A 27,226-nucleotide genomic window follows, 5' to 3' on the forward strand; every position below is an offset into this window, starting at 1 on the left:
TTTGTAATCTGATCTTATTTTTTGTTTTGTTTTGTTTTGTTTTCTAATTCTTCCAAGAATCTGTTTTGGAGATATACAGGAGCAGAATACACCAAAAACAGTAATAATAACAGAGAAAGGAGAGACCTGTTTACACTATCCCTATGTTACTTATCACTCTGAATTCTGATTTTACTTATATTTGTCTTTCTCACTGTTAGACTGGCATCTGTAAGTATAAGGGCAGGGTCTGATTTGTCACAGAGCACAGTGTCTGAAGGAAAAAAATACAAGAACACAGTGTCTGATACACAGAAAGTACTCAAAAAGCATTTGTTGACTATGGTAATGACTGTGTCCCCAAAAGCATAAGGCATCGCCCAAACAACAATTTCTGTTATATTATTTTTCACTCTCAGAAAAGTTTTGTTGCATTTTCCTGTAGGGCCGCATCCAGATTTGGAATAAACCACGTGAAATATTCCCATGAAATGGCAAATGCACAGTGACAGTGCCTCCCCATGCGATAGGCTGCTCATTGGTCCAGATTGGGGAAAATGGCGACTCGGGAATTCAAAGGCCTATGTTTAGTCTGTGCCGTTAGCTTACTTCTAGCGACCTTTGGCAGTCCCCAAATGTGACTGGGCTTCCATTCTCTTTGCATAATAGAGAAGTTGGACACAGGAATTTCTAGCCTGGAGAGCATAGATTTATGGATGAGTATGAAAGCAATCCTGTGAACTTCTGGAAATTAGGTGTAAAATGATATGTTTACATGAGTAAATGCATGTATGCATTTTTTTTTGAAAAAAAAAAATAAATTATCAAGTTTTTTTTTTTAAGAAAAATAACTTAAAAAGTAAAGGTGAATAAAATCCTGAATAGATAACTTTGATATCCCTTTCTCTTATAAAGTTTCTAGACTTCTAAGTAAACATCTAAAACTCCTTCAGCCACAATACTTTTTTCCTCTGATTGTCCATTTTGCCCCTGGTCATTCACTGCCTCATGATATCTATCATGATTTAAATATCTATGTATGTCTTGGGTAAACGCCATCTACATTATTTGAGTGTGGAGCTAAGCCCTTCAGTTCTCCAAATGCCCATAGTAAATATTGAATGACAATTTTTGTAGATGTGTTTTATCCTAGAACACTGACTATTTTCCCTCAAATACTCTGTGTCTTCTGGGATCAGATCTATAAATATTATTAACCCAAAAAGAGCTCAGGAGACAGTAGAAGGACTGTTTGCTGAGACTATCCACATAACATGCCAGTGGGTAAGACCGTAGCCTAGGAACTCTGGAGATAAGATTCCTGACACTCATCAGGAATGGGAGGCAGACATTTAGTGAAACGAGTAGCTTGGGTCTGTGGTAGCAATGCTATGAGCAAAGCCTGTTACCTCATAACATAAATGAGCCGAGAGTAAGGGATGAAGGAAGAGGAGAGTTTTGTTTAACATACCTGTATTAGCTTCCTATGGCTCCTTTAACAAATTGCCACAGATTCAGTGGCTTGAAACCACACAAATTTATTATAGTAGAGTTCTTGAGGTCAGAACTCTAAAATAGCTCTTCAGAGGTACATTCCTTCTGGAGGCTGCAGGGGAGAAATCTTTTCCTTGACCTTTCCAACTTCTAGAGGCCAGCTACATCCTTTGGCTGTTGGTCCCCTGCCTCTGTATTTAAAGCCAGCTGCTTAGCATCTTCAACTCTTTTTCTCTCTGTCCCTCTGCAGAGCCTCTGTCATCACATTGCCCCTGTCTGACTCTGAGTCCTTCTGTGTCCCTCTTATAAGGATTTATGATTACACTGGACCTAGCTGGATAATCCAGAATGGTGTCTTCATCTCAAGATCTTTAACTTGATCACATATGCAAAGTCCCTTTTGCCACGTAGGGTGACATTCACAGTTAATGAGGATTAGGAAGCAGTCATGCACGGGAGCCATTCTTCAGCCTATACAATACCTTATGTTTGCTTGCTTGTATTTATTTCTTATGCCACAGTTTTGTAGGAAGAGTCATGTTCACAGATATTATGTGCAGAGAAGGAAAAAGCAGAGAAGGAATTCATATAGCTAAGTATGAACAGGTGGTAAGAAAAGGGAGAAGGAACTATGTGCTTGGAGCTGAAGGCAACCTAAAGTTCTTAACAAGTCGTCAACTGCGTCTTGGAGACATAAGGAATGAATAAGTCTCCCTCCCCAGCAATTTGTCACATACTCCACTTCTACACTATTTATGTAGAAGGCTGGAATATTGGGAAGATTCTTGAGTAATAATATCATATTATATTGCAATAATATTATTATAATACATGAGCTGTGCATTATAACTAAATGAAATGAGAATGTTCTGTAACATTCTCATACATTGATGTTTTCCTGGCAGTAGAGATGTGTGCAGTGGAGCAGGGGAAAATGTGGGGAGTGGGTAAAGGTGGGGTGAGTATATTCCAGATGGCCACAGATACACAAAGATTTCCTGTGTAATCTTGTCCTATGAGGGTAATTCCAGATCCAGCAAGCTTCTTTAGGGCTGAGACAATCCTAAGAACTCTGCTTAATTCAGACTGTTAGAAATCATTCGAGTCAGACCTTAGCAACCCAAAGAGCACCCTTTCATTTGGTACTTCAAGTTGTGAATTAATTAATTAATTAACCTGCTAGCTACTGTTACAAATGATGGATATACATTGGTAAATAAAATATAGTCCCTTCCTTGCAGAGCTAAGAGTCAAGGGCATTCCAAGACACTCTGGATGTATGGCTGTCAGAGAAAGAGGTCCACACTCACAGATTGGGGAAAGTCTGGACAAAAAGTGGCCAAGGAAGTCCAGATCTTTTGAGACTTTTTGAGGATGTTAACATGATTTATAAATGTCATATTGCCTGATTGCGTTTGGCTTTCTTGCCACAGGATATGTTAGAAGAAAAATGAGCAAATGATTAGAAATGATTACTTAGTCCAGTTGGACCGCGAGTGGAGAAAGGGCAGAGCCTGAGAAAGTTGAGACCTACGCAAACAAGAGGAGTATGACAAATTTCTTTTCCAGAAGGATACAATGGCACTTAAAAAACAGGAAACCCTACCACACGATCCCGATAACAGGTGAATGTAGCATTTTCTCTCCCAGCTCTTTTATGGTTAGCTAAATCACCTTGGTGATGATCAGTCAAATGGAAGTCACTGCATTATTCGAATTGGGTCAAGTTTTCTCTGTCCATCTCTGTTCTCTAGAACTATGTCAGCTCCTGGTGAAGGAAAGTAAGTTCTAGCTACTCTTCGACATCCTTAAACAGCAATTTACTGGGGATGTACTCTTGGGAAACCAAAGTGAATAAGAGTAGCTTCCTCCTCTAATTGGCTTCCTGGGATTTTGAAAGGCCTTATGTGTCAGCCAACCCTGGGTCCTGCTATAGACTGAATTGTGTCCCCCAAATTCATACATTGCTGCCCTAAGCCCCAAAGTGACTATATTTGGAGATAAGTCTTTTAGGAGGTAATTAAGTTTAAAGGAAGTCATAATTGTTGGAGTCCTAATCCAATAGGATTGGTGGCTTTTTAAGAAGAGGAAGATTCTCTCTCTCTCTCTCTCTCTCTCTCTCTCTCTCGATCTCTACACGCACCAAGGAAAGGCCATGTGAGCACACAGTGAGCAGGTGGCCATTTATAATCCAGGAAGAGAGGTCTCACCAGGAACACAATGGGCTGGAACCTTGATCTTGGACTTCCATTTTCCAGAACTGTGACAAATAAATATACTTAGGCCACCCAATCTGTGGTATTTTGTTATGACAACCTTAGCAGACTCAGACAGGTCCTTTCATTGTCTCCTGGAAATGCTCTCACCACCCAAGAAGCAGGGAAAACATGCATAGAAATAAAGGCAGAAGTGAAAGAGGGAACAAAAGTGTGAGGAGAGTTGGGAAGTAGCTAGGATTATGGAAAAGACTAGTATGGGTACAGACCTGGGGAGATCAGGGTGGATGTATTCACACTGTAGCTCAGCAAGCAGATGCATGGCCATGATGTTCAGTTTTCATGCACTTGGGACACACACTATACACATGAAATTTTTGTCTATGGCAAGATAGTATGGTGAATAACGTGGAACTGCAGGGCCAGACTGCCCTCCCTGAGTTCTAATCTTGGGTTTTCCATGTGATCCTGAAGAAAATATCTGGTTCCTTATCTGAAAAAGAGGAACTTGATGGTACTTAACTTATTGAATATATTTGTGATGGGGAATGAGTAATTATATAAACCATTTAGAATATGTACAATTTCAGCGGTAACTATTACTTTGACAGGGTTGACCATACACTGACCTAGTTTTCATTTCCACTGTGGAATTCCTTTTAAAAATTTGTTTTAAAATAAAGGCCCACTGTCAGTATTTCACTATTCATGGAAGAAAGGCATTAATGATTCCCTTCAAAAGAAAATCTGAAAAAAAAAAAAATCCCAAATAGTGAATTGGCTTTGCCAATCCTGAGTTTTCATTTTTGGGTTCATTGGAATTTGTTTCCTGTGTTCCCAAGAGGGTCAGAGACAAAGAGTTTTAGAATTCACTGTTAGTCAATACTGTTAAAAAGATTTTTTAAACTCCCACCAAACACATATTTTCAACATTAGGTGAATAATGGGTTCTTCATCTTCACCCAGAGTGCTATTATAAATTCCCCAAGTTAATTCTGTAATCCCTTGAAAGGTCACTTCATTTTATTTCATTTATGACTTTTATTTCATTTATTTCAAACTTTATTTCCTTTTCACTTTTCCAGTATGTTTAACAAATGAAGACTTTACAGAAGGAAAGTACAAATTTCCACACATTTTATAACAAGCAGATTAAGGATCGTTCATGTTCAGTATGGGAAGGATGTTTTCCCCCAACGGACATCTAAGCAGCCACAGAAATCTGAGGTATTGTATAAACACTAGAATGATGACTGGCAACCGTCATTCACATTGCTCTTATACGATCCCCATACACGGACACCAGCTGTTAGGACACTCTTGAAAATTCCTTTTGCACCATCTTTATCGTAGCTTTAGAAATGTGGTGGAACACATGTGGCTATTGCCTTGGTGTACCTGGCTGCATGTTGGAATGTTTACCACTGACCCGGCATCTATGGCTCAGTTAATGTCCATAGCAATCACACCCAGACATCTTGCATGGTGACTGTCTCCCTCTACTAGATTGTAAACTCTCCGGGACAAAGATTTTTCTAGCAGTGATTCTGTTCCAAGTCTAGGAAAGTGCCAGGCACATAGTTGGTACTCAAAAATGTGTGGTCAATTAAAGAATGACATCAATAAAAACTGGCAGATTTAAAACAGAATACTAATGTCAAAATAATCCATCCAAAAGAGAATGTGAAGCTCTCAGAGTTTCAGGAGTCTTAAGGAAATGAGGCTTTTTTTTTTAATTCCTTTTAATAAAAAATACTTCCCTGGGTTATTTCTAAATTTGCATTTGAGGCACATTTTCTAAAAGACCAGAATCTTCCAAGCAACTATTCCTAGAAAAGATTAATAGAAGTGAGAGAGACACAATTAAAGTCTTACTCAAAGTTTGAAAATCACCTTTTAGTATTTAAAGAGGCATTAATCATGATCATTAATCAATAGAAAGGAATGTTCACAGAATGCTTAGAATAAATGTTTGCTGAAGCAAGAAGTCAGAGGAGAATAGGAAGGCATACATGCCCAGGGCTGAAGACAAAGTTTTTTTCTTTTTGGTTTAACAAATTAAAGCCGCTGGAAAAGAACAATTCACTAGAGGGAAATATTACTGTACAATCTATAAAATACTGCCAAGGTCAGCAGAACCTTAGCTGTTTTTTCTTTTTCTTTCTTTCTTTCTTTCTTTCTTTCTTTCTTTCTTTCTTTCTTTTTTTTCTGTGCTAGTCGATGTTGAGAAACAAGTTTCTCACAAGCCTGATTTAGATATTAAGCCTAGAAGTTACTCAACACCAAGGATTAGGAAAGTACTTTTATTTCCTTTACTGCTTACTGACAAGAATGAGTTACATTCTTGGTAATTCTTTTTAAATCTTTTTTCTAAGGCTATCCTATTATGTCAATGCTCTTTCATTTGTTCATTCATGCCAGCCCCTCTGGTTTTCCCCTTGGTTGGTGCTTCTGAGAATTATTTCCAAGGAACTATACCCCAAAGATTGCTAAAGCCATTTTTTAAAAAGCCACAAGGATGCAGTTTTCATATGAAGTGACTCAGCTGTACAGAAAGCTGAGTTTTGAAGTCCTACATGGAATATCTTTGGATGTTTATGGAACTCATGTGTGAGAGTTTTAGCTAAAGACTTTGAACCAACTAGATTTATGGGGACCCAGGCCACTCTTGGTTCCATGCTATTCCATGCTTACATCTTTCAAGTCCCTGGAGAAGTTCATATTGTCTCCCTGTGTTATTTAGAGATGCTGCCTTCAACAAGGGCAGTTTTTCTTGTCCTCTTTTCCCCCCTTCCCTGTAATTGTTATTAATAGCTAGGTCCTGGGTCATCTACCCAACTGACCTCTGAACAAAAACATGCAATCCAAGGTGGATGGCTGGGTTAGGGACTGAGGCTGGAAGTGAGGGATGGGTTGGGGGACAAAGGGCAAGAAAGCAAACAAAGCTCATAAGCAGAATTAAACGTGTGACCTGAGACTACCTCACACTGTCTCATTACTAAAGAGTTCAAGGCATTTCCATATTTTTTATCATTTAAAATTTTTTCCATGTTTTTTAATCTTATGCAGTATCGTAGCTCTTTTTCTATGATCGAACCACTTAGTCTGGTAATACTCCATTTTCTTCTTGTGATTTGAAATTGTTATGAAAAACCTCTTATCTACGCAGATTTAGCTTTTGCCCAAGAAACTTCCACCACCAGGAAGAATCAAAAACTTCCAAAGCTTACGAGTTTAGAAAACGTGAGGCTGGATGCTCTCATCATCTCCATTAAAGAACAAAACCAAACAGCTAAACCAGGAAGTAGATAATAAAGGACAAATCATATTTAGACAAAGACATGGTTACTTTTTTATTTGAAAGAAAAACAAAAGTATGTTTTAATAAATACTGCGGAAACATTGACCAAACAAACATACAAAGTGACTTCAACATTTAAAAAAATGCAACGCAAGTTCTGCTTTATAACAGTTATAACTTATTTTCTTTTTACAATATTTAAATACAGAAAGCACTTGCCAGCTATTTTGTAATACTGCCCAAAGCATAACGCTGCATCAATCAAAGCATATTATGTTGGTAAAACGTCTGTATTTCGTGGGAAATGACTGGAATGGTATTTTCTTGCAGAGACAAAACAAAGTGCTTGTAAGACAAAGGACTGAATGTTGTAATTACCTTAATCTCCTCTTCTGCTACAATTTAATGGGAGCACAGCTTCAACACTTCAAAAATGAAGCTTTATCACTGGAAAGAAAGCTCGTTTTCAACAAGCGCCAACAATAAACAGGTCAGATATGGTTTCTCCTCTGAAAGAAGTTCTAAAAGGAACTGGTCAAAAAATATCTGTAAACTATTTTAAATGCTGATTATTTTACGTTAACAACAGCAATCAAGTATTGAACATCGGCCTTGGCTGAATCTGGTTAAGTGAGGAATCTGGGTAAGCAATCGCTCTATGGAATTGCCCTAGTGTAGTGTCAGGACTGACATCACACTTTTCTTCTAAGGATTCTCTAAAGCTTAGGTAAGAAGGTCCTTCTCTTAGAGATGTTCTTTTAAAGAAAGTGAAATAAACCACGAGTTATCAGATGCTGTCAACTTTGGAGCTTCATCCCAAAATAATAGGCCTTTTGCTTTGTACTTTTGGTAACTTAATTCCAGACAGCTTTACTCACAAACTGTGCTTTCTGCTACTATTCCTTCATTATCTCTTCAGGTGAAAAGAGTACCTACATTTTAGATATTTTCCCCCCTTGGATCATTTTATGACGTCAAACCAAGACACCTCTCATTTGACTTTGCACTTTCATCAATGATGGCAAAAGAAATCACACACCCTCTTTTCTAAACAGCGCACAAAAATATTACATTGAGCAATTTACCACTTTTTAATGACAATCACAATGATGAACAGAACCATCAGACTGCATAAAAACGGACACCTTTTTTCTATTTGATCTATTTGATCTTTGTAGTGCTGGTCTGCATATCTTGCAAGACTCCAAAAGCCTTTCTTTAGAACCATCTCGCTCAGCTATCTTCAGGAAGGCAAGATTTCAAAGCCTTACAAACTTTTCCTCTGGATATCCCATGGGTCCTGATACAATTTCCATTTTAATGATGAGCTAGGAGGAAATTAGATCACATCCTCTAGAAAACTAAACGCTAAGGTCACAGTGCCAGTTCCCCAGTGAGGACGGTATATTAATATATACTTTTGTAAAGGAGATTAAAACATTTAAAAATTAAATCAAAGTAGAGATCCATGAAGAGATTGTAACAAAGAAAACAAAAACGCAAGCACCATTCAGAACGTGATTCTTCTTCTTGGAGGTCCTCTCGTTCCTCTTTATCTACTTCTAGCCCATTTGAATCTCTCTTTTTTGGCATATTTTTCAAGTCACACTTCAACACTCTTCAACGTATTCACTGAACTGCCTGTTCTACATGCCGAACCTAAGGACAGGATTCCAAAAAGATGAGCATCTTTCCAAACACCTCCTAAGCCTCCAGAATACGTGACTTTGGCTGTGCGCTTCATTCAGACTTCACCTTTCTGTTTTGTTGTTTGTGTTTTTTACACTAGACTTCCTTGTCCTCATTAAAGACAGAGATTCACATCACAGTGCAACTCTTCGCTTTGTCTTTTCGTAAGTCCGTAGCAACTGCAGAGAGTTCTGGTCTGCTGGGCATGTGTGAGATCCGCTTTGTGGCCCTCTGTGATTTGTTCCGCTTAACGTTTTTATTTGTCTTGTTTACACATGCCAAGGTGGCAACGTGAAAAATGTCTCTGACACTATTTTCTGACTGTAAAGCTGAGCATTCAATGTAAGTGGCTGCTCCAATCTGTTTGGCCATATTTGCCCCCTGAGAAGCAAAAGAATGGATTGCAATCAGCAATAAGTCCTTGGGAAAGTTATAAAGTGTCTTCCTAATACCACAGAATAATAATGCATTGCAAAACATTTCAAATATGTGAGCTGTGTTTTCCAAGTGTTGCTGCCTAAAAACCCTCCAGTTTTTAAAATGCATTCTTTTGTAATAAATTATAACATATTATTTCATAAATATTTGCAGTCAAGACTCGGTCTTAAAATGTTCAGTTATCATCACTCAGTAGACAGTGCTTGACTTCCCAGAGGTGTGAAAGCCTGATTTTTCTTGAGTCTAAATGGTGCTCAAAACTAGTCAATAGGCTGCATAAAAAACAAGGGTAAGGGGTGGAATTTAGAATCAAATTTGAAATGTATGTGATTATGTCTCAGGGCCAAAATAAACTGAGGAAATGAATAACACTGTTATGAGACCTATAACTTTGGGAAACACAAAATACAGAATTTCTAAACATGGACCGGACAGACAACCAGGGAACACAGTAATAAGCATGTGTGCATCAAAATGACTTCTTCAAGTAACTAGATTTTTATTAATTGCACATGTAAGACAAACATGACTACGGTATTTAAAATGATGAATACTAAGGAAAATTCTAGCTATTTCAACATGAACTCTCTTTAGAATCTGGTTGTTAAGTTTTCAGAGAATGAAGTTCTGAAACAAATTCTTTCTAGATACTTGGGGGAGATGCCCACAGAAATGATGAATCTCTAAAAGACAGTTTTATGCAGTGTTCTACTTTACTGGCAATGTCCTTCTTAAGTATTTTATTGTTCTGCTGAGTGTAAAGTAAGATGACCTCTCTCACAGAGTATTACTGATTTGACCACATTTTCCCTTAGATCCATCTAACTTTAAACCCAGGAAGAGCTGCAGAGATATACAAAGGGTAGAATATGATCCACTGTTTATATACTCAGTAACCAAATATCATGTGATTACCCTACTGAATGACAGAGCATTTCTCATTTTAAAAGATGTTTTCCAAACTCATCTTACTGATGCACACACATATCCTTATCTAATCCTTATAAAGTAAACTACCAAACAAATATTGGAACGCTTTTTGAGAGGGTCCAGCATCAAGGTACCATCAAAATCTCAGCTGAACCCTGCCCCAGATCACTTTGCAGTCTTCACAGTCTGAGCTATCAGCTGTCATGAGGGGCTTAGATGCTCGCTGTAGGAGGCACCAGGACAAAGAACGCCAGCTCTTTCCTCTGTGTTTTCAGATGGTCCATCCGGGCACATGGGTCTCAGAATGCACCTTACCCAAGGGTTTTTAACCTGGAGCTGACTACTGGTGGAGCCTTTAGAAAAGCAGCTACTTTTTCCTTTATTTATAATGAGTGATGTTCCACTTTCTTTAAAAAAATTTTTTTTTCAACGTTTATTTATTTTTGGGACAGAGAGAGACAGAGGATGAATGGGGGAGGGGCAGAGAGAGAGGGAGACACAGAATCGGAAACAGGCTCCAGGCTCTGAGCCATCAGCCCAGAGCCTGACGCGGGGCTCGAACTCCCGGACCGCGAGATCGTGACCTGGCTGAAGTCGGATGCTTAACCGACTGCACCACCCAGGCGCCCCAAGTGATGTTCCACTTTCGTCATCCTTTTTGAAATCCACATTTATACACTGACAACATACATACCTGATCATATGACACTGGTGTCTGTCTGTGATTTGAGAGCTCTACTAATGTACTAACATCTGTCCGAAGGTCAGATTTGCAGCCAACCAGCAGCATTTTGGTGTTGGGGCAAAACTCCTGGATTTCACCTTTCCACTGAGGGTGTGGGAAGAGAGAAACAAGATGAAAAATTAGCATAGTGCCGGCATCTATATATCAGCAAACAATTCCTCCACTGGCGGACGTCGGAAATGGAGACTCAAAAAGAACATTTGAAAGAAAATGTCACGTCAGATGAAGAAGCAAACTTGCCTGTATCTTTCGAGTAGATTATTAAGTTTTACTACTTTTTAAAGTGGATTCATTAAGGAACACTTATGTATGTTATTATCTCTTCTCCCTCTCTGTGACTCACTACCTATCCCTAAGCAAGAAACTTGTTGGGTGGTGTCAGAAGGTAGCTCCAATAATTTCTTAATTATTGGGGTATCTCTGAAGGATAAAAGTGCCTTAGGAATAATTATATATTCTAACACATGACTGTATCCTCAGATATGTTGAGCTGGTATGGTACTTCCCAGCCTGGAAGGTTGAGAATAAGGCAGAGCCAACACAAGCACAGGTATGCATTCACAAATCCCACCAAGAAAGGCTGAACAGCCACCACGTGCCAACATTTCCAATGAGATTTCAGGGACTGGAGACAGTGTTAATAAACAGAATGGCCTGCCTTTAAGGAACTTCCATTCAAGTGACTGAATCAACACAGATCATGAAGTTTACAAAGGCCCATCTCTAGGCTATCAGGAAGGCCTCTGGTCCTATAGCTGATATGCCCTTGAGTTAGTTTTAAATTGCACAAGTTGTTTAATATTTCAATTTAGTCCAACTTGGCTAGCTGTTTTCGTGACCTGACAAGACTTATTAGAGCCTCCAGAAATGCCTAGGAGGGAATTCCAGTTGTCCTCTTAAAGAGTGAACAGCTGACTTTGTGTGGTTTCATTTCCTCAAGCTTCAGATGACCATCATGATGGGAGACAGGGATTCAGAGTGTTCCCAGGAGAGCTCTGGCTCCTGGGGATGGGGGAATGGAAAGCCAAGATCAGGAACCAGGCTGGCTCTCCCAGCCCACACACACAAGTACACATTAAGTGATCTACTAAGTACTGTGGTTGTTACAAAGATGATTAAAACATAGCTGTGGGGGTGCCTGGGTGGCTCAGTCGGTTAAGCATCCGACTTCGGCTTAGGTCACGATCTCACAGTTCATGGGTTTGAGGCCTGAGTCAGGCTCTGTGCTGACAGCTCAGAGCCTGGAGCCTGCTTCAGATTCTGTGTCTCCCTCTCTCTCTGCTCCTCCACGCACGCCCTGTCTCCCTCTCTCTCTCTCCCTTTCACACACAAACACAAATAAATAAACATTAAAAAAAAAGAAAGAAAGAAAGACATAGCTGTGGAATCCACCCAAGAGCAGGGTTGACAAAGTCATGTATATAATACTAGATAAGAGGGACATGCTACCAGAGTCATTTAAAAGACCACTAAAGGGGACATCTCCAGATCTAGAGGTATACTTTGGGCAGACAAAAAGGTACAAACATGCTTTCCACAAGAGCCTAATTTTTCTGCCAAATCCCTCCTTCTCTCCTCCCTTCCTTCCAGAGTTATTTAGAAGCATCTACCATTTGCTAGATGACACTGGAGTTCGAACTGCAAGATGAATTGAAAAAGAAAAAAAGATCTATCCTGCTTTATGTCACTCTAAACTCTTTGATATTCGAGGACTTAAAGACTCAATTAATCAAGACAAACCACTGCACGGGTTATCACGAGCCTTAAACTTCACACAAATGTAAAACACATTCATTAATATCTCTAAGGCCAAAGTCACTATTCATTAGGTCTTAGAAGACAAAAGCAAAATAAAATAAGAGCAAGGCTTTTGATCATAAATTATGCACAACCTGATACTACATCAAGTAAAAACTCCAGTAAATAAGCAATCTCTTTGATCTACAGACAAGCGGTAGACATGTCGTTATGTTGTTCTTCAGCGGTGTAATGACTTTGGTTTCCTTCTGCATGTCTAGCAATTGTTTACAAGCACTGAAGATAGGAAAGGTGTATTCCTGCCTGAATCTGACAAACATTAGCATTATTTGTGTTAGATAACACATTACTCAAAATTGAAAGGAGTAAAAAGAGCCTTTGATCTTTCAAGAAATTCTTATTTCGTTAAGCTAACTAACTGTGTTTGTCATGTTCGGTAAAGAGACCGAGGTGAGGGGGGGAATAAATCACCTTCAAATCCTCATTTCATAATGACATCCAAGATGAGCAGTTAAACATAATAGGGGAATGTAAACTAATAAAAACACACAAAATACAAACACATTACCTTGCTCTCAACCACGGCCTTTGTCGTAGCCTTAGTGCATGGAGAAGAGGCAGGTGATCTACAGAAGGCTCTGACTCTGAAACCTCACAGCACTCAGGCCAGGACTGAGAAAACAGAGAGTGGCAAATACACGCTCATCCATGGACAAGCCTATGCCTTCTGTGACCAGCCAGGGGCTTAGTCCTAGGTCGGTGGCAGCCCAGACACTCCTCTCCCCCACTGGCCTCCCTAGGACTTATGATTATGATCCGTCCTACAACAGGCTCCCTTCCTCCTGACCTCCCCCTGGTTCCAGCCGGAGCTTGCTCAGGTCCCTTCTCCACCTACAGAACCTATGAACCTCCAGAAACCAAATGTGTTCTCTATAGCATGTTTACAACTACTGTTTTTATCACTCTCTGATACCTATCTGATCACTCTTCACCTTGTCTAATGTCTGAAAACACACCTCCACTCCTCCTTTAACAGTACTATTTCTAATAAATAACATCATAACCAAAGCACGGCTTCTTTATCAAAACAGCTATTATTACATTCATTTCAATATATGAACTGAGGTCAAATGTAAACCTGTAAACTAAGGCACAATCTATAGGAGAAATGAAGGATGGAAAAAGAAACACATGCTTGAGAGTAATCGAATATTAATATTTTTGGCTGCACCATTTTCACCCAAAGGGTAAAGACAGAAGCTCTTTAAAGGGCATGTACTTTCTTAAAATGAAACAAAATTTTAAGCAGGTTCATGGTCAAAACTTTGACATATGTGTGTAGAAACGCTGCTGTAGTATGAGAGTGTTGTTTACAGCATTTTAATTACAAAATATGCAGCAAAGTATTAACTGGAGTGTTTGAGCTCCCCCGGCCAACCCCTGTCTCTGTTTTACAGATGGGCCAGCACCGAACTGTGCCATTGTCTCCAGCACTTGCCTTTTTTAGCACACTGTCCAGAGTCTCTGGTCTACTGATGTCAAAGCAAATCAGCACGGCATCTGAATCTGGGTAAGAGAGAGGCCGAACGTTGTCATAGTAAGGAGAACCTGAGAAGAAACAAAGAAACACACATTTTCAGATAAGAATCCCATTTATTTGTCATCTATTAACTCTACCCTTTTGAGTTAAACCCCCTGAATATCACATGGCTCTATTCCCACCTTCTCAAATTCTTAGAGAAGAATGCAAACAAGCAACAGCCCAGTGGTAATATATTCATTTCTACCAGAAGATAAGGAGGCATCACTGGCATCTGTCTTAAATTCAAGGGGAGGAGCAAGGACTTTAAGCTGAAATCTGTATGGTTCAGGGTCCCCGAAGGCACCTGGGTGAAGTGTAGAGTAGAAGCATGAGGAGTCAGGTGGCCTGGGGTGCAAATCTACCTCCATCACTGAAGGAGGGGGGCAAGGCACATTTAGGGCTCTGTGTCTCTGATTCTTCATCCTAAAATGAAGATGACAACAATACCTACACCTGGGATTAAATGAACCCAGGCAATGACTGGGATTTAGTATGGGACTGATAAGTCTCAACTATGGTTATGGTTGTATTGTTGCTATTACAAGCTGAGTGGTAGCAAGCACCGTAAATGGAGCTACTTCTTGGGAAAGAGACAAGACCTCAAGATCGCTCTGGTAATCGGATGGGATGAGTGGGGGAGGGAGAGAAGGGCCAGCTCCGAAAAGAGAGCTACAGTAAACACAGAGTCACCCTATCTCAGTTACACATTTGGATGAGCCACCGATTTGTGCGCTTGCTTACTTGAACTTATCCCCAAACCCTATGTGGACTCTCTTTCTGTTACAACTGAAGAATGTACTAAATGCCATATTGGTCATGTCACTTTTCTACACAGTTCCATCTCTGAGAGTGACACTGAGGCATGATGCAGGGGTCTTGGCCTGAGTTAAATCCAGGGCACCCAAATGATTCAAGTTGCCAGCCAATTAATTTAACCACAGAAATGTCTCATTGTTTAGAAGAATTTCTATTTCTTTTAGAATCCCAAAGGATGAGCAATTACATGAAGTCAATTATTGTACAATGGTGTGACTATAAAATTAAATACAGCTTGCCAATGTTATTTATTTTTAAAATCATTTTCAGTATACTACCATTTTACAAGCATAGCATGAAAAATCATTTTACATATATAGGTATTTGACTCCAGAGGAGAAGAAGAAAATCTAAGCTACCAAAGTTTTTTTGAAACCCAATTTCATTTTGACATCACTCTCAGTTTCTAGCAGAAAAACATGACATGTTGTCCCCTGATAAATCAAAACCTCGGTAGTCAAAGTCAGGAGGAGAGAAAGACTATAAAGAACCTTTTAAAATAATCTTTTACAATTCTATCAAAACAACATTCTTCAGGAGGCTGCTCTTGAGACCTAGAAGTTACTGTGGTTAGGGTGCATCTGGTATTCACTATGCAACCCCAGGAACTCTGTGGCCTTTTCAATAGCTGCTTTCGGGATGGACAGTGACAACTCCAGGACAGCTGTGTCTACAAGCAACGAAGTAGGGAACGTTCTAGGAACCAAGAAGAAATCTAAACCAGAATTTTTCACAAGCTGCAGTAGCTCCCTACACACATCTGGAATCAGGACTCTGGTGTTACAGAGACTGACAACTGAAAGGCATTTTTCAAAAGCTTAAAGGGTTTAGAGTTAAAAAATATCAAGTCCTTTTAAAGGCATACTGGATATTAAGGCATACTGGAACGGCACTGTCTCTGAAAATGAGTTGTGACTGCTTTTTCAGCCACTAGAAGAAATTTAAGGTCAAGAGAATAATTCACAAACAACTCACTAATTTAAACATTTTTGAGAGGCATCAGAAATGAGATGGCTTATCACTGTTTCTAGGTATAATGGTTATTTCTGTATTTGTTTTGTGAAGTTCAATCTCAACCTCTCTCATTTCTGTGTTCAAAGTTAGACTTTGACTCAGCTTCCTCTGTAAATAAAGTTAGGAAATCTTTTTCAAAGTGCACTGTCAGAAAATTCCAGATTACAGAGTGGTATACAAATACCAGACACATACACAAAGACTTCCTCTGCTCTTCCAAGTTAGTAAGATATGACATGACCCCAAATTCATAGAGTACAGCTGTCTGACAATTCTGATGGCCAGGACCCTAACAGGGCCTCAGAGATCTTTCTTGGAAATCACTCACATTACAAAAGACAACTATCTCACTGTGGCTGCTTTCCAGCCTCAGTCAGGCCAACTGGAATTGGATGAAAGGCATATCCAGGTGCCTTCAGAACATGACCTATGTCTGGATGAGAGTATTCTATGTAACAGAGAGTATACTGATCTCCCTGTACTAAGAGTTCTCTATGTTAACAATGGGAAGACCCAAAGACCATCTTTCCCAAATACAAACTTTAGGAAAGACAACCGGAGAATTACAAAGGTGCTAAAATAGAGTAACATCGGGAATACCAGTAAATTCCAGAGGAATGATTTCAGCATTTAGGTCACCAGGTGACCGCAGAGAATACTCCTTCCTCCGGTTGTGTCCTGGGTTGGCCTCTCTCACCCATTTTTATGGACACAAGGAGGATCTGGCTTTGTCTTCAGCCCTCAGTCAAAGCTGGAGATTATTGCTCACTACTTTCTTTCTTTTTTTTTTTTTTAATGTTTTTATTTCTGAGACAGAGAGACAGAGCATGAGTAGGGTAAAGGCAGAGAGAGAGGGAGACACAGAATCCGAAGCAGGCTCCAGGCTCTGAGCTGTCAGCACAGAGCCTGCCGTGGGGCTCGAACTCATGGACTGTGAGATCATGACCTGAGCTGAAGTCGGACGCTCAACTGACTGGGCCACCCAGGAGCCCCAGTCTTGCTCAGTACTTTCAAGTGAGCTGCCTTCTGTGCTCAGTGGGTATGCCCATATATCTGCAAAATATAGACAGTGGCCAGGCCTGAAAATGAAACAGTGTGCAACTGAAACCAAATTCTTATGGAAGTTTGTTTCTGCTTTTGTTTTTATTTGGTTTAGTATTTTGAATGAAAATACATTTGTGTGTAAAGATTTTCATGGGCAGTAAAGCTCCTTGCTGGATGAAATAGAAGGGTGATTTTCAAGAGCTTTAACAAGACCCAGTTAGGAACAACACTTTGATCCTGTCTTACTACTTTTGCTAATGAACGGTACTTTTAGGTCAACAAGTGTCCAAAGGTGGTAGTAAAACTGATCCTCACATTTAGTACTTATAGGTGTAATTTGTCCAACCACGAACTACAAGAGTGATTTGGCATTAAAAATAGAAAGTCCATTTCTTCATTAAATTTTTGCTAGGGTAAGGTTAGAACTTTTTTTGGATAGAAAAATCTGTCTCTATTGTTTTGTAGTAAAGAAAAAAAAAGACAAAAGACAATACAGGATTATAAGAGAATTGTTCTACTGGGAAAAATCTAGCAATTCATCAGCGAAGCAGGACCTTCAGTTAAAAAAAAAAAAAATCCTGTGTGATTTGACAGTGTTCACTCTGTGTTTAAGCACTTTGAATTCTTCCCTATCTATAAAGCCCATGCTACTACACAAAGGAAGTGAGAAAAGCAAAGCTGGAGAGTCAGGGTGTAATCACTGGCATCCGGGGATAACTCTCCAGCCAAGGAGAAATGAAGAGGAATTCCAGGAATGCCCCTGTGAAGTGACAAGCAACATGGACAGGCAGAAGTGACACCAAAGTGAGGAGCAGAAAGCAAGCTGATGAAATGGACAGTATCTGCCTCGTACTCCTATATCCCTCCAGAAAAGTCTTAAAACATTCTGCTAGCCAAATGGCCAAAAAACAAAACAAAAACAAAACAAAACAAAACAAAACAAACAAACAAAAAAAGTCTATAGATTTAAAAGATGCACGTGAAAAGCTTCCAGGGTAAGTGTAGAACTGAACATGGCACACAGAAGAGCGCCAATCATTACGTAGTCAAGTACTGAACTAGAACCACCATACATGGTAGGTACTGAGGTACATATAGTGGGTGCTCCAGTATCCAGGAATGTTCCCAGGCCTAATTCAGTTAGTCTAAGCTTTGCTTGTCAAATACAACTCGTTCTCAGCATGTGAAATGGTCTCCATGCATATGGGAATTTCCACATGCTGCACGTCTCTTACACTACCTGAAACTCTTAAGCACACAGCACCATTCCAAAGTCCTTTCTAATCACCTATCAGAACACCAAAAGGAAAACTCCAGGAAACTCTATATTGTAAAGAAACAACCACGGCCCATGTGTAAAATGTGCCCACTCCCCCCCCAACCCCCCCCACCCCCCCCCCCTGCCCCATATAGTCAGAGGGCTTTGCTCTGGGTAAACTGGAATAAGTGCATGTTTGGGGTTCTCTTGAGTTCAAGTTTGGCAAACATCAGCAAAGTTCCAAATACGTTTTTGAAACTTCAGGTCTAACCATCTTTGTCTTCAGGATCATTAATTCTGGGTGACAGCAATACTTCCAGCCCAAGAATAGTCACCAAATGCCTCACCCAGAAACTAATTCTGCAGACACATACCTGCTTGCTTAAGTCATCCTTGCACAAAGATAGAACACACCATATATGCACATACTTAAATGTATATGTAAGAAGATTCATGCCCAAAAGGGAGGCTTTATGGAACCTTTTGCAAAACCAGTTCAAACGCTGAGGCTTTACAGGAGCTTGAGAACTGCAAACCCTTCTAGTTGAATATTTCATAATTGAAATACTCTTTTCCTTGAACCTGAAATTGAAAAGCTTCCCCTTCCCCAAAAAGAAATCCCTACCAAGAACAGTAAAATTTGGAATGTTGTATAATTTTGGCAGAGAAAACATATTAACTTTTGGTAGTTTTAGTGACTAGCAAGAGAACATCTGTACCAGAGAGCAGCTACCATGCGAGCCTCTATGATCTGCCCAATTATTACCAGATTCCATTTCCTCATGCCGTCTCTACTCAGAGTGAAAGCTTCAAGTCAGCAATAATCTCAAGAATGTGAATCAAGTCTGGGCAGAACTTTCGTGTCTGGCTCAGTACAAGACTCTGTTGAATTCATTTTCCCAAGGAGTCTGAAGGATAAGCGCCATGCCTGTAAAAATGCAGCAAACATTCCCAGAGAGGCTATTTCCTTTATTTCTTTATAGGTTCAGATTAACAGGAATTATGAACAGATTTTATGAAAATGTGAGCGCATTTCTGTGTTGCTACAAAAATACAATCTATGTTCTCAATTTCTGGGGACAATGCAGTTACATAGTTAGAGAAGAGGTCAAAGAGGTAGAAATGATTGCTATGTTTGAGCTTTACATTAAGCTTTAGCTTAAACTTTAAACTCCTAATTTTAATGAGATACTTAAAAAATAGAAGAATAAAAATACTTTATGTAAAGTAGAACCATGGGAGGTCACAGAACTTGAGGGATAAGGGTAGACAGGCATTTTAAAAATTACATTATCATTCTGTAACAGATTGAAGATTTTGTGTTTTATATTATACGTAAGTGTGTGATTCCTTGGAGGAGAGGCCCATGAGCAAGTCCACCTTGCCACATGCTATGTCATCAGGCTCATTTTTCAAAACCAATGTATACAACACCTGCCAAAACTTCTGAGGCAGCTTACCCTCCATCCATGTCAATGAAGTTTCAGTTTTGTCATGGGCATCTCTGAGTAAAGTTGCCAATATATAGTAACTGAGAAGATGTTTAAAGGGCATCAGGGGCACCTGGGGCACCTGGGTGGCTCAGTCTGTTAAGTGTCAGACTCTTGATTTAGGCTTGGGTCATGATCTCACAGTTAGTGAGATCAAGCCCCATGTTGGTTTCTGTGCTGACAGCGCAGAGCCTGCTTGGGATTCTCTCTTTTCCTCTCTATCTCTGCCCCTCCCCTGCTCATGCCTGTGCATGCATGCTCTCTCTTTCAATGAATAAACATTTTAAAAAACAAATAAAAATATAAAGGGCATCAGAAAATGGCTAAGGTACTACCAGTTCAGCAGGCATAGCCACCAGCTCTCCAATGAGCTAATTGGAGAAACTACTGGTCCTTGGTGTCATATCTACATGCAGGAACTGGATTAATGAGGAAATATCTGGCTATTTCAGGTGGCATCAGAATAACTAAACTGGATATCTCACCGAAATGTGCAACTTAGCAAGAAACAAGATCGGGGGGGGGGGGGGGGAGGAGGGGGGAACACACCAGACTAAATGAGATTTAAAAATAGGTCTAGAGATAGATAAGGACTTAGAAAGAGAATTTATACCTTTTTTTTTAAAATACATGGTGGACAAATCTCCAAATGTAGTTTTATATATTGCTTATTGGAAATTACCGTACAAATTCAGAGCTCTCTGTTTTGCCTTAATCCACATCTCTTACAGAGTTTCAGTGTGAAAACTGCATTGATCCTGGTTTTGAAACACTAAGCTAGTAGGGATCATTACCACCTTATGATCTAACTGGTTTTCTGCAATTCGTCCCTTGATATTCACATCACAAGTCCTCATGCTTCTTTGGCTTCTTTGTAAATTCTCTCTCTCCCTTTCTCTCACAAGGTCAAGTTAAGTGAGAATTCTTCAACTTTCAGAATCTTGTTTTCACTGATAGCCCTTAAGTGTAGGCATGTTTCCAAGTGGGAGGGATGTTAAAGACTTCTTAAGAATTGAGTCAACTTCTAGAGATAAGGATGGAATTGTGGTGGGCTTCAGTGAGAATGAGTGAGAATGAGTCAGGGGGCTTGGGCTGGCCCCATGGCCCTCAATTACTCTTTGGATCTTTTTGCTGGGAGGTGAATCTAGCTTTCAAACCTTTAGATTCACCCTCCTATAAACAAGGACTGCAGTACCAAGGAGGAGGCCATTACTACCTTGCGGGCAGGAACTGCTTTGCAATATACCCTCCCTTGCTCCCACAGCCTCTACCAGAATTCCTGCACACAGAATACCCTAAAAAGCATTTACTGGTTTTATAATCATTTCTGTAAGTCTTGCCTTTCTATGTTAATTTACATGTCAAATCACAAGAAAAGGGACCAATGAACTATTTATTTTGAAGCTGCTTTTCTGAACTAAATACATACTAATCCCCAACATTGCTGCAACAATTCTTTCTCTGTAAAGCAATATTTCAGTACAGTGATTGTCACAAAAACCATTTTTCAAATGTGATGTATAAGGTACAAATACAATATGCATTGACTTGTGTTTGTAGAGGAGTATGTCCTCAAAGTCAGGCCAGGAGTAATTAAGATTTCTCTTTCTTCCTTTGTCCTATAAGTCTAAAAATTAAAGAAAACTATATTTTCTGTTACTCTGCTAAAAACTAATACAGGAAGTGCTAACTTTAGCACTCATGGACTAAAAGCAGCTTGCATCACGACAAGATTCAAAACAGTGTTCATGAGGCAATGGCACAGTTATTGTAGAGGAATTTTAGCAGCTGAATTGAGTAGTTTATAAGTAATAACATGCCTTAAATAAAGTGGACATTAACGTGCATTGGTTAAAAGCTGGCATGAACGATTATTACTCCCTAAATTGCGTGTGCTGAAATTACACTGCAATCAAATCACTTAGGAAAAGATATGGTGATCCTCAAATGGCTGAGTTTCCATTATTAGGAGGCATTTGGCTTCATGCTACAAACTGCCTCCGTGTTTGGCAAATGTGGCACATTCTGATATTAGAACATTCACATTCAAGATATTAGAAATACTTTGGTCTCACTTACCACTTCAAAATGTTGAAACCATTACCCAGTGTCTTGCAGAAACTCAATGAGTGAATTTGAGAATCATTCAGAGCATTTCTGCAACTATTAACACAAATACTCGTCTTATCAATGAAAAGGGAGTTTTTCTCATTAAAATCAATTAAGGATGGACCGGCATCCAAAGACTACCTTTAAAAATCCCCTCTTTTAGAGAATTTATGGTGGCATTGTTTAAAAGGTTTTGTTTCCTGGCCCGGGGGGGGGGGGGGGGGGGGGGGCTGGAATAACTTCAAGCAGCTGGCAAATTGCCATTTGTGGTTGCTCTAATTGGGGTGTGCACTGAGGGTGGGAGGAGGGAAGTGTTTCCTACCTGAGGAGGATCCAAAGGATGTATCAGCACTAGTGATGCCTGACAAGGGAAATACACTGCAACCAGGTGGAACAGTGGACTTGAGTTCAAGAACCTGACAAAATTAGCTCAACATAGGTTGAATATTAGCTACACTAATAATCACGCAGGGAGAGCTTCCTTTTCCCCACTCCCTGCCCTACCAGGGTTCTATGACTCTTAGGAGCAGGACTGTATAATAATACTGCATCTCTAAGGCTTAACAGAAAGCCTATTCATGGTAGGTAAGGAAAGGAAGAAAGAAGGAAGGGATGGAGGGAGGGAGAGGGACAGAAAGAGACAGAGAGAGAGGTGGTGAGGGAATGGAAAGAACTGTCAAGTTACTGTGCCTCAAAAAGTGGGAAAGAATTCTCTTCTCTTGGTGCAAAGAGGTCCCACATATTCTAATTCCATTTGATGTTCTTTCCTCTACCCAAATTGGCCCTTTTGCCTATGCATAATTCCATGACTGCTGGGCGGGGGAAGGAGACCCCTTATGAGAAGCTGTCCAAGTACAGAAGTCAGCAAAGAGAACTGCTTTCTACGTAACATAAGTTAGGTATACCTCATTTTTCCTATTAATCTTTAACTTTCACAAAGTTCCAGAAGGGGGGAAAAATCTGGCATTTAGGACTTTAGAGTCTTGGGCTTGAATGTTCTCTCCAGAGTTAAACTGATCGATAGCAGTTGGAAAAAATAAATACCAGAATGCATCAGGCATATGCAATTATTTTCACAACCTGAACTAAACAAATGTCCTAGTGGGCAAAGAAAATGTCAAATATTTGTCAAAAAATAATCCTGTTTGGAAATTTGTCACAAAAATCTTGAGATGAAGTAGAAAAATGTTCAGAATTTGATATGATGAGCCGCTGATGAAGTGGCTCTTGTTAGATGCCTTTCGCTCGTGAATGATAAACCATTTTAGGTGAAAATAATCTATTTCGTAGAATTTAACCAGTACTTGGTGGCTATGCTTAGTTAACATTTCACTTCACAAACAACATAACAGGATTCTAAATAATACCCTTGTCCCTTTTTTTTCCATTTGTATAAATCTAAATTTCAACTAAGATTTCATTACTGGCTAATTCTGCAGTGTGATGTTTTCTTAATCACGGTTTTTTCAAACCTTTATGTTTGAGTTAAACATGCATAGTTTTTGTTACGTTAAATAAAAATAAAAGTGATTATTTTATTACAGACTTCATTTCAGGTGATTATCTTTAATCTGATGAAAGGCAGTGTTTATAAAGTTGCCATTCTTTGCGCACAGGTAATTCAGTGGTAATGAACGTCAGGGAATCTTATCTCCTTGGAAACTATGCATACAATTATTCATTTGTTCATTTAACAGATTTTCCTGGGTGACTACTGTGTGCAAGGCATGCTACATGTGTAGCATCATCATAGGGTGTACAAACTATTGAGTTTGGATTAAATATTTGAGGATATCTGAAGTGTTATTTATCTGCACATGGGAAGCATAGCCTCAACTATAAACTGACCACATTTTGTTTGTTTTCTAGCATTTGAAAAAACAATGTGCCTTTTCTTCCCTAAAAAAAAAAAAAAAGTCACTTTAGCTCTTTGGTCGCCTAATCTAAAATCTCCACTGGTGGTCTTGTGACTCATGGAGCATGACACAGGGGAGGCATAACCCTGCATTCCTGTAGGCCCAGCCATGCCTCCTCCCTCCTTCCTAACTCCACTAGGAAGCAGTGGCTGTGTTCAGAACCTGGCTTGCTTTGTAGGTGGTGAAAACCCCAGCAACGGGTGCCAGATCCATTGAGACTAAGAGCTGAAGGCAACCAACGTCCTGGGAAACAAAAAGACTTGCCTGTCTGGCATACTAAGGCCAAGAAGTATACAGCTGGGAGAGACCCTGCACATTGTCTAGCTCTGTATCTTTTCAGATGATGAAATGAGGCTCAGGGAGGTAGAAATTTGCACACAAAAAGCCCTGGTAACCAGTAGCTAAGATCTAAACACAGGTTTTTATCAAAGATGAGATCAGATTTACAGACCCCAACACTAAAGAATTCTTATCATGCATTAGGTCCAAAGAGATTGGGGGAGGAGGGTAAGTACCGATGCTAATTACCGGTACCATACCAGCGGTACCGCACTCTAGGTATAACAAATATCATGATATGTCTGGGAATCCGAGCCCATTAAATACTAGGCTATGTAACAATTCTGATAATAGGAGCTATTGAAATAAGAAAACACTGCAATTCTATCAACACCTTCCCCATAGTTGTGAGACCGTGTGCACACCCCGATACAGTACAGGGTGAGGTTCTGGTTCTGCTCTCTTTGGCCAAGCTTGAGGAAGAGCCTGCCTCTCCAGGGGGTAACAGAATCAGTGCTTCTCACTGCAACACTAGGAGCATCTGGCACCGGCCGTGAGAGGCGCTCGTGCGAGACTTCTCCTTTGCCTTTGTGCACGGACTGCCTCTGGCGACCCTGTCAGTCTGGTATCTTCCTCGTGTTCTTTAATCCCCTGAGTCCCTCGGGGCCTCCAGAGGTTAAAACCGAGGGCTGCGTGAAGCTCGCACAGTCCAGAAGCACCTCCACGAGGCCACTCCCAGCTGGGCTCAGGTCCATCTCTGGGGCCTCCCTGCCTGACCGCAACGCTTGCGTGTTGGCACTTGTGCGCTCCTCCAAGCTAGTTTCACCCGGGATTTGGCTCGGTTTGCCCGCAGCAGCCCAACTCCCCTCTAAGCTCCCAGAACTAAGCGCGGGGACCTTCAACCCCCTTCCCGGTGGCTCCTCCTCCTCCAGAGGTGTCACCCTTCTGGGAAACGGTACTCCTCCCTCTCACCCCCGCCCGCACTGCCGGGGGTGGGCGGGAACCGGTGCCAGCCGGTGATTCCAGGTCGAGCCTCCCGCCCTCACCAAGCTTGACCCAGCCCAAACCCCTAATAGCCACGCGCTGGGAGCCTCCCCACCGCGTGGTACCCGGCCCTCTCTACCACCGCGCGCCAGGTAGGTGGGTGGGCGCGTAGGAGGCGATAACCCGCCCTTGAACCCCAGACCCTTGAAAATAATTTACCGCGACGCCAATAATTCAACTAGACAGGAAGGTCAAAGGCGAATTGTGCTGCCCGCGGCCTTATAGGCTGGCAGAGGGTGATGCAACGGGGGTCAGGAGGGAAGGCGAGGGCCGGGGGTGGGGGGTGCGTGCGGCGGCGTGATCACTGGGGGCTTAGCGGGGGTGTCGGACCTACAGATTCGCGCGGAGGCTACGCGGGTGGCCGGCAGCGGGAGACAAGGGCAGGCGACCGCTCGGCCCGGTGCTGCCCGCGCCACCAGCGCATTCCTGGCAGTAGGCGTCACGAGCGTCGCGGTTGCTTGCGCTCACATTACAATCCCTCCAAGCGCTGAATACACACGTAACTGCGTCGCTTCAGGGATTTTCTCCCACCTCCCACTACTACCGCTGCGCTCCCAGCCTCTCCGACAACCATCAGGTTAGATGCCGGAGGGGCGCCCGTCGCGAGCCAGGTAGTTCTGAGGCGCCGCACGCATCTCCCCAGTACCGGGCCACCTTGGCCGCCCACAGGCGACTCCGGCATAACACCCCCACCCCCACCCTGGGCCCAGCCGCTCCCCGGCCACCTGGCTACAAGCAGTTCCCACGGCGGGGTCACCCAGCGGGCACACAGCGCCCTTCTCTCCCCGCTGCCATTCCTCCCTACCCATTGTCGTCCCCCACCCCCACCCAGAAGGGACAAAATTTTCACCGAGCAGGGACTGCGGGAATCCCACGGAAGAGGCAAAGTTAACCCAGGGGCGCCGAGTGCGCTGGTGGTGCGCGGTTGTGTGCTTGGGAGTGAGCCACGCGCGGGGTCGCGAGACCCGCCGCGCGCCCTGGAGCTGCTGGAAACCCGCCCCGAGGGCCACGCGGTCCGATGACTCTCTTACCCGAAGTGTCCCACAGGCTCAATTCTATTCTTTGTGTGTCGATTTCAAAACTGGCCGTGTAATTCTCAAACACTGTAGGGACGTAATTCTGGACAAACAAAATGGACAGAGGAAGGGAAGAGGGCAAAGAGATTATCTAAAATGTACGACACCCGCAGAACACCCTCCGAAAATCGCTTCCTCACTCCCCAATTAAAAAAAAAAAAAACATATATAATGTCGCACACACCAGATCACACACTAACCACGCAGACCCCTTCCGAAACCCCTGACTCACCACCCGCACCACCCTGCTCTCCAAGACCTGAGGATCCAAACCTCCCAACCCAGGGTTCCGCACACATGACTGAACAAGTTTCAGAAGCTAATAGAATGTGAAGATGCGTCCCCTACACGCTTCCAGCTCACTTTCCCTTTCCGGGCAGTCTAGCCAGGGGGAAAGTTGTAAGAAAGACTGCTTAAAAAAAGAAAATCGGGTGACGGAGGAAAAGCAAGGAGAAGCCCAACTCAAGACGGGGGGATTCCCGAGGGCCGACCCCCTCCTCCAAGCCTCCGCCGGCCACACTCACCTCAGGGAAGCAGTCTTTGGCGAAGACATGCAGCAGCGCAGTTTTCCCACACTGACTGTCTCCCACCACTACTATCTTGCATTTCACGTTCTGATTAGGATCCATGATAGATTTACTAGATAATTTCTGGCTGGCTCTTCTCTCCTTCATTGATCTTGCCTTATTTTCTCTTGGAACAGGAATTGTCTCTTAAGAGGAAAAATATATATATATTTCTCTCTATATAAAAAACATATAAAAATAAAACGCAAAGCTGGTGGGAACTCCTGAAGCGCAGCGCAGACGAGGGGCTAGAGGAGCAGGCTCGTTACTCCCCTCCAACAAGTTTTATGCCTGACTCCACACCGCGCTTCCCAAGTCCAATTCCGATCCGACTGCTTTGTTTCACGCTCTCTGCGCGGCTTTATACGCCCGGCCTTCCAATCCTCTTTCTCAATGAGAGAAGGAAACTGATCCGCCTCCTCCCCTTTTATGGAGCCTGGGAGCAAGCGCCGTCTGGTTACAGGCGGAAAATGTAAACAGTG

The 27,226-nt window shown here is 41.5% G+C and overlaps 1 protein-coding gene across 1 annotated transcript; it reads right to left on the reverse strand.

Moving 5' to 3' along the window:
* Positions 1-7,029: 7,029 nt before the first annotated feature.
* Positions 7,030-27,142, reverse strand: RND3 (Rho family GTPase 3). The gene is made up of 5 exons (XM_043576670.1): positions 26,703-27,142; positions 26,134-26,221; positions 14,049-14,158; positions 10,742-10,876; positions 7,030-9,060 (listed from the first exon to the last, which is right to left on the reverse strand). Exons 1-5 carry the CDS (start codon positions 26,850-26,852, stop codon positions 8,809-8,811), a joined length of 735 nt encoding a protein of 244 aa, XP_043432605.1. The 5' UTR covers positions 26,853-27,142; the 3' UTR covers positions 7,030-8,808.
* Between the last annotated feature and the right edge of the window lie 84 nt (positions 27,143-27,226).

Source organism: Prionailurus bengalensis, chromosome C1 (genome assembly GCF_016509475.1).
Source record: "Prionailurus bengalensis isolate Pbe53 chromosome C1, Fcat_Pben_1.1_paternal_pri, whole genome shotgun sequence".
NCBI lineage: Eukaryota > Metazoa > Chordata > Mammalia > Carnivora > Felidae > Prionailurus > Prionailurus bengalensis.

Bases quoted from the DNA above. Each gene is read 5' to 3' on its own strand.
- RND3 (XM_043576670.1), bottom strand. From the start codon at position 26,852: ATGAAGGAGAGAAGAGCCAGCCAGAAATTATCTAGTAAATCTATCATG. The intron at 26,222-26,702 runs GTGAGTGTGGCC...TTGTTTGTCCAG, and splicing joins CCAAAGACTGCTTCCCTGAG to AATTACGTCCCTACAGTGTT. The intron at 14,159-26,133 runs GTAAGAGAGTCA...GTTTCTTCTCAG, and splicing joins GAGCCTGTGGGACACTTCGG to GTTCTCCTTACTATGACAAC.